Genomic DNA, 7,879 nt, shown 5'->3' on the forward strand with positions numbered 1-7,879 from the left:
CTCTTTCTCAATAAGTCGTTTGTGCGTTATTGGCTTTATTGCATCTAGAACAATTATAATGCAATTGCATGTCCTAGCAGTACTGATAACCTGGATGTCATGAAAGCCAAATGAACACAAACGAAAACAAACTCAGAAGGGATGAAAACTTTTTGGGTATCCTAACAATACTATATCAGGTATATATCAAGTTCTCAACCCTCAAGCCTTCATTATTGCAAATATAACAAAACATATCGATGTCCTTCATAAGGAAATCTATATATATATACACCACAGGGAGTTTTTATAAAATATATTGGTTAGTATCTTTGTATTTCATATCTATAAACATCATTTTTAAGAGAACAACCAAAACCCTATCTTTCTGGTAGCAATGAATACATGATTAAGAAGACAGTGTTCAACATTTGTTTGTTTGGCAGTTTTTAGTGAATTCCTTTAACCACAAACTGTACTTCTTTTGCATGAGCAAATGAGGGCTAAAGGGACCAGAGTGGGCTCCGGTATAATTACGTCAGGGATCTTTCATATGGAAGCATTTAATTCATATAAGTGATTTTAGTTTTAATTCTTTCCATTCTCCCTTCATCTATACTTCTGTTTTCCTCATTTCTCTCATCTCTTCCCGTTTACTTCTTTACTAGGGGGATGAAAAGATTATAGGGGGTCAGCGATTATAGGCATCATAAACCGAAGTGGTTATAATAAATAATTACATTAAAATTTATCATATATGGACTTCTCAAAATAAATGTGGGATAAATTCCACACGTTACCTGTCTTCCTCTACCCTTACCGTCCTTTGCACCCTCAATAATTCCAGGGAGATCCAACAGCTGCAAGTATTGAATGAGAATTCCAACAGTTAAAAGACAATAATAGGGGAACCCCATGAGCCTGTCTCAACAAGGGAAAAAGGAGTGACATGATTCCAAAAAAAACCTTTGTCCATGCATTTTGAAAGTTGAAGATATGCTATCAAGGCGTGATCCAACTAGTCTAGAAAATTACTGATATAATATAAGTGTGTGTGTGTACATCACCACCTAACATGTTAAGTTGTAAATGGTGGATACCAAGAGAGGCACAGCCCCGAGGCACAGCCCACTCATAAACTATAAAATTGTTGAAGCCTACATGTGTGGGTTGCATATCTATTAAAGATGTACAGATGAGGTATAAATAATGTTTTAGATGCAGTTTTGCTACAAGGATATGACGAGAATGACTTCTGAAAAGCTTAATATAATAACCATGAATATGAAAAAGAAAAGGTAACACAAATCTAGATAAACATTTAGAATACTTAGCAGCCAACCCCAGCTTTTAACTTCAACTTTGGTTCACCATTCACAAAAATCATTTCCTTGGTTTCAGTGAAAATATAGAAAATCAAAATACAAGCAGAAAAACATTGAGAATTCGCACGTTTGTTGTCAAAACTCCTCTAATATATTGAATTTTCTAATTTTCTAACTTGGGTTGGGTGATTCATGAAACAAAACCTGTCTAGATTTTTGAGTTCTAAAAATCATGTTATAAGAATGGGAACTTGGGAAGCTTATGTTGAGGAAAATTTATATCTACAAAAGCACGATTAAAGGTATGAATGTCATATGCATGTCGACAGTTGACACAAACACAATTCATATACAAGACAATCAGACAGTTAAAAACTGCATGATTAGTTTCTCTTTCTAGAATATAGATTATTATAATCAAATCATAACAGGTCAAACATCACCAAATATAATAGAAATACTACCTGAATTTTTGCACCTCGATAGACAATCACACCTGGAATGCAAGTCAAGGTAGTGAATTCATAGGAAGCAACCTGTTAAGATACACACCACACAGCCTTTAGAAGATCAAGAATTTTAATAAAGAGGATATTTCATAACCTTTGGTCACCAATATTGTATGCTAAGGGAAAAATCTCACACAGTAAGCAAGCTTGTAAGTTTCATCACTTACATACACATTAGTCTCAAACAGAGGAATAAATCTAACATAGAAGTTGCAAAAGATCCAAATTACAAAGAACCTCACAGGAGGAGGCCTAATGTTTGTTCAAATCAATATGTATGTGAAAAAGTGAGACTGAAAGTATTGACCACCATTTTCATCATTGGGAGAAAAGCTTTAGCATAAACTGAAACCAATATGAAGGGATGACTCCTAACTTAGGATTCCATGCTTATAGTAAAGCATTTTTCTTTTGGAGGGGAAATAGGAAAATGTGGGGAGTTGTGTAATCTCTGAACCACTCTATCAAGTACCAAAGCAGTACAACTCAGGAGTAAAACGATTGAACTTTTAATGACTGAGATAACTAGATCAAATTCTATAGATATTGAAATCACAAATAACTTATGCCAGGAATAGTTGCATGCAAAGGAGTTCCTTCAATTGCTAAAGTAATTTATCTCTGAGAAGAATATTCACTTATCCAGCATGACTTTCAAACACTTATATTAATCAAACAGATTTATGCAGACGTTATATGAAAATCTCCAGTAGATTGAAATCCCTAGACTGACAGCTACAGCTTCTAAAAAAACAAAAGTTTTGGAACAAGAACCTAAATATGAAAAAGTACAATATGGTCATCAAACACCAGGCAAAAAATCCAGCAGATTGCATAGAAAGTTATAAGTCGAATCTGGCCCAATTAGAGAGACATGTCCAAGCAGTTAAACATTATAAGTGATCTCAATCAAATTTTATAAGCTTCCACTGTATATACACAAAAAACTTAATGTACCAAAAAGATTTGCATAGAGTGAGATAAATCAACAAAACTCTACCTCTGAAAAAGTCCCAGTCAGTTTATTCAGTAGAGTAGATTTCCCAACAGAAGGGAAACCCACCAAGCCAACCCTTGCATCTCCACTTTTAGTGACGTCAAAACCTTCACCAGCACCACCACCACCTTTTGTTGTGGGCTCAAGTAGGTCTCTCCTTAACTTTGCAAGTTTAGCCTAGCAACAAACCAACGAATAACCAATAGTATCAGGATCAGTTCTCAAAGAACCATAAATGAAAAAATCACTGTAAAGAAGACAATTAAACTCACCTTCAGTAAACCCAAGTGATGGGCAGTAGCCTTGTTCTTTTGAGTCCTGGCCATCTGCAATTAAAAAAAAACATATTAGTACTCTAATTGAATCACAATAGAGAACTTCCAGATGCAATATAGCAAAAACAACCTAGCACATATCAAACAGAAATAAATCAAATAAAATAAAAAACCGGAGTTACAGATATTCAGTAATCAATACAATCAAACTGAAAATGTGAAATGCTTATCAGGTAGGCACACTACTAGGGGGTCCAGCAGCAACCAAATCAAACAAACCGAAATCTGTTTGTTCTAAGTTTTATGTTGAATATAACAATCAGTAGCGCTATTAATTCAACACGAAAAACAAAAGCCGTAATCAACAATTTCAATCGTCTGTTCTTGTTTTCCTTGATTTGATTTCACTGATGGAGTCTAAATCCAATCCAGCTTAAGAATGATCACTACCTATGCAAATTTTCATCGTTTTATTCAATTCTATTTTACTTTTTTATTCGAATTGAATTCTCAACCATCTGAACTAAGCTAAGCAAACACAAAACTGAATTAAGCCTCATAATCTCGAACGCGATTTTAATCTCGCTTTAAGCCCTAAGCGTCCGAAAATGAAGAGCTAAACAGGTGCTAATTTCTTTCGATTTTCACTGACTATCACGGAGCTTAGATTCCTAGGGTTTCTAAATTCGCAGATAAAGCGCAAGAGAGATTGCGGCGATAGGAAAAGAGTGTACCTCATCTTCGATGTCCTTGATTTTCTGCATTAGAGTCGCCATTGTTGAAGCCGACTAGCTCACGGAGAGAAACGTGTGTTTAGTAGAGGAGTACGGAACGGTTGTGATCGAAGAGTGACGATTCTGCAGTAGTGTGCTGCTCTTTTAGAGAGAGAGAGAGAGAGAGAGAGAGAGAGAGAGGATGAAGAAGGCGCTAGAAAGAAAGAAATGCGGGGTTGTATTGTTAGGGTTAAATTACACTTAGACACCCCTCCAATACCGGTAATTGTTTCACCGCGATAAATAGTTTTTGTTACGTTACTGATTTAAGAAACAAAACAAAAAAGAAAAACTAAAAACTTTAGTAGCTACAAACTCGTCTTTTATGATCCTAATATACATTCAGTTCCGGAATAACAATGCCGAAATATCTAACCATAAAAGACTGATAGAGCCATAGATAATGTTGAAGGCTTAAACACAGATTAGCAGAAATCAAGTAGTTGTCTTCTTCATTTTCGTGTTCGAGGTAGAGCTACCACCATCTTCAGCAAAATCCATCACATTCCTCCTAGCAACCTAATTGTTGGGAGGTTGCCAACCACGGACAACTTGGAAAGAAGGGATCGTTCTCTGTATTCAAGGTGTTATATGTGTAATACTCATTCTGAGCCGATTCATCACCTCTTTTGGGTTTGTCTTATTGCGGCAGATTTATGGGCGTGGGTTTTTGGATTATTTAGACTTCACCCCTCGACAGCCACGAAGGTGAGTGATCTATTGGATGTAAATTTCGTTACTACACCCTCCCATTCCTCTAAAATCCTTTGGTTCATCACAATCTGCAATATCTTTTGGGGTTCTCGAATTGTCACAAGTAAGGCCTTCGGCTCCCCGAATCACTCTAGTCTTTTGAAAACCTCCACTAGCCTAAATAGGTAAAGGTTAATACTGATGGTTCTTATCATAATCATTTAAATGTAGGATATGGCAGTATTTTTATTCTTGGGTGCTTTTGCAACGAAGGTTGAAGTGTCAAGTGCTTTGAGGCTGATATTCTTGCGGTAATTGAAGCGGTAGGAATTGCTCTCTCAAAAGGTTGGTTAAATTTATGGGTGGAGGTTGACTCAATGATTTTGCTCACTTATTTCAATAATCCAAATCGAGTGTCTTGGAGGTTCTTTATTAGATGGTTAGACTGTGTTCAGAGAACCATGCTATAATGAATTTTAGATTAACTCACATCTATAGAGAAGGAAATTTGGTGGCTGATCAGTTGGCTAACTTCAAAGCTTTTCATGATGGGTCGGCATGGTGGGATGATTTGTCTTAATTTTAATCTTCTGGGTATGGTTGATGTATTCATTATTTACTATGTTTTTATACCTTTAAATCTTGCTATGTTGTCATGTAATTTAGTTCAATTTTACTTAGTTTGTCATTTTTCAGGTTCAAAGAGCAAAGAGAAGCAATTGGAGCATGAAGGATTGAAAGAGCATAGCAATCCTGATTCTGAGCAGTTAGTCTCTACAGATCAGCCAACTTCGCCGAATCACTGAGAGCAGTTCAGATCAAATCAAACAACGAGCCACATATGTAGAGAAAGCCCTGAGTATCTACTTTCTGGAGAATTTAGCGGTTTGTGATTTCAATATTTGTGGAGAGAGATATAGCAGTTTGAATGAAGGCAACTCAAGATGGACTAGAATGTGCAATGTCCTACTTCAAGCTCATGTGTAGAAGCCAATTGTGCATAGAAGATTCAGAGGAGATTCTAGCATCATCATGGACGTCATGAAAGCTCAAATCCATGGAATTATAAGAGTGCCACATAATCATCCAAGTCAAAGAAGAACAAAGAATACCTATTCAAATTGGGAATTGAGTCTTATATGTAAGAATCTTATTGGACATATCATATAATAATAAAGTTAATTTACACAATAATTATGTGATATCTTGTAAATGAAACAAAGAACCATATATGCAGTAAATCGGTAACTATGATATTGTGATTAATATTATAGATTATGAGCCTAACTAAAGATATTATACATGTCTTAAAAAGTATGAAATCAAGTGACTTAACCATTAAGGAGGTGCATATGGTAAGTGACATATTCTCTATGATAGGTGGATTTTGTCACTTAGCACCTATCTAAGTCAAGGTCCCTGTTCTCCCAATACCTACATGTTCGTAAAGTAATCTCTCCCCATTGAGAGATAGAACAGACAATAGTTGGAGAGAGCAAAAAACTTTGTCTTTCCCAATCATTGCAAGAAGACGATGGACGCCATATGTATATACTCTTATTCATAGAGGCATATATATACTTTGTATCTCTATCACTATTGTTTCTACCTCTTCCGTGAACACGGGACGAGAGGCCGAATCCTTCGCTCTGGGTCCTGTAACTGCACAAGCAACAATGCGTCAGGAGTCGGGACTGGGATGGCCCAGTCTTTGACTCTCCGATGCTTAAGTCAGCGTTTGATTGCTACTTGTAAAGTATGGGAGTATGGGAGGAGTATTAGAACTTACCTCTTTTGGGAATTTGTGCCTGTTTTATAGGCTAGTGTTGGGGGTTTTGTCATTAGTTCCCGATGTGAGACTGTTTCGTGGTACTGTTCAGTCCTTTCCCTTTGAGGGACGTTTAGCTGCTTCAGAGTGGGTTTGGCATGTGTATTGCTGTTATGTTCCCACTCTTTGGGTATCCACAGAAGGTCTGTCGGTGATGGCTTGGCCGGAATGGCCTCCGGCGAGTGGGTAATAACATGTGTTTTGGCTATGTATTAATAAGTCCCCAAGTCCCCAGTCCGAGAGAGCTCTTAGGTGGGGAGTTATTTCCAAGTTATGCCGAGAATGTCTTACCTAAGAGCTGGAGGCACGGTGCCGAGTCCCCAAGTCCCCACGCGAGGGTCGTGAGGTGGCTGGGGTTATGTTCCGAGAACTCGGTACAAACCTTTGTGTCATATCTCACGTGTGTCATAAATGGCCAGTTTATGAGGAACACGTGGTCATTTATGGCGAGTGTTAAGGTCGTAACGGTTTCGTTTTTTTTTTTTGTAACGTGTGCGTAACTGACGAGCATGCGTGGGATCGTGGGGCGCGTCTTAAATGCGCTGCCTGATCGTGGTCGACGTGGTTATTCCCTGACCATTGAGATGGGGGAGATCTGGACGGTCAATGTTAATTTGAACGCCTATAAATAGGGCTGGAGAAAACAGAAGGAGGGAGTTTGCATTTCGAAAACAGAGGGACTAGGGCTAAGAGAGTGTGTTGTTCGGTTTGTGAAGGGAGTCTTCGACGAACTGTGGATCAAAACTGGGGAACATCCAATTTCATCCTCGATCGATTGGGTGTGAGCGCTCGGCTATTTGCAACCAACTCCACTGCCACTACACGAATCCAATTTTTCAAGGTATGAACTTGTCAATTCTTGTTCTGGGTTCTGGTTTTGCTTTATTTCAAATTGATAGGGATAGTTTGTGTGGATTTCGCTTCAGTTGTGACTTTGCTAGGAGAGTCTAGAGTAGGGGATTGAATGGTTTGTTATCGGGTTAGCTAGGGTTAAGGTAGCGAGAGTCTAACATGTGAGGATGTAGGGTATGACAGATCCGGTGGGGGTGTCCAACGAGGAGATTGTGATTCTCTCTAGCTCAACTGATCCTGATTTGGATACCTTGCACCAGTGGAAGGAAGAAGTGAATTACCTTATGGCGGGGGTTGCCCTTGACTTAGGGGAGGGCATTCCCGTTACGGATGTTGGGTCTCACGTGTCCTCGTTTGACCCTCTATTGCAGGAGGTAGAAGAGTTTAGCATGGTGAGATCTCGGGAGGATGACGAGTCTTTTTGGGATCCTCCTGGCGAGAGTATGACATCGTCAGAATTGAAGGCACTCCGGGAGAATTGGAGTATCCCCAAGGAGGTCTTGTTGCGGCCTCTCAGGAGGGGTGTTAATTTTTGGGATTCCCCGGACAACTTTACACTGGTATACGAGTACCAGCTACGATGCGGGTTGATGTTCCCGCTATCCCCGTTTATGCAATACACTTTAGCGTGTTTGCATGTCGCCCCGG

General features: G+C 38.6%; 1 protein-coding gene across 1 annotated transcript in view; it reads right to left on the reverse strand.

Moving 5' to 3' along the window:
* Positions 1–4,001, reverse strand: part of LOC101308912 (developmentally-regulated GTP-binding protein 1-like) — a 6,326-nt gene extending 2,325 nt beyond the window's left edge. Inside the window, exons 1-6 of the mRNA XM_004289217.1 lie at positions 3,820–4,001; positions 3,083–3,136; positions 2,814–2,987; positions 1,769–1,840; positions 780–839; positions 4–90 (exon numbers count right to left, since the gene is read on the reverse strand). Of these exons, the coding sequence (XP_004289265.1) occupies positions 4–90; positions 780–839; positions 1,769–1,840; positions 2,814–2,987; positions 3,083–3,136; positions 3,820–3,861 (489 nt within the window). The 5' untranslated portion in view covers positions 3,862–4,001. The remainder of the gene's footprint in view (positions 1–3; positions 91–779; positions 840–1,768; positions 1,841–2,813; positions 2,988–3,082; positions 3,137–3,819) is intronic.
* Between the last annotated feature and the right edge of the window lie 3,878 nt (positions 4,002–7,879).

The sequence above is a fragment of the Fragaria vesca genome, linkage group LG1 (assembly GCF_000184155.1).
Source record: "Fragaria vesca subsp. vesca linkage group LG1, FraVesHawaii_1.0, whole genome shotgun sequence".
Taxonomy (NCBI): domain Eukaryota; kingdom Viridiplantae; phylum Streptophyta; class Magnoliopsida; order Rosales; family Rosaceae; genus Fragaria; species Fragaria vesca.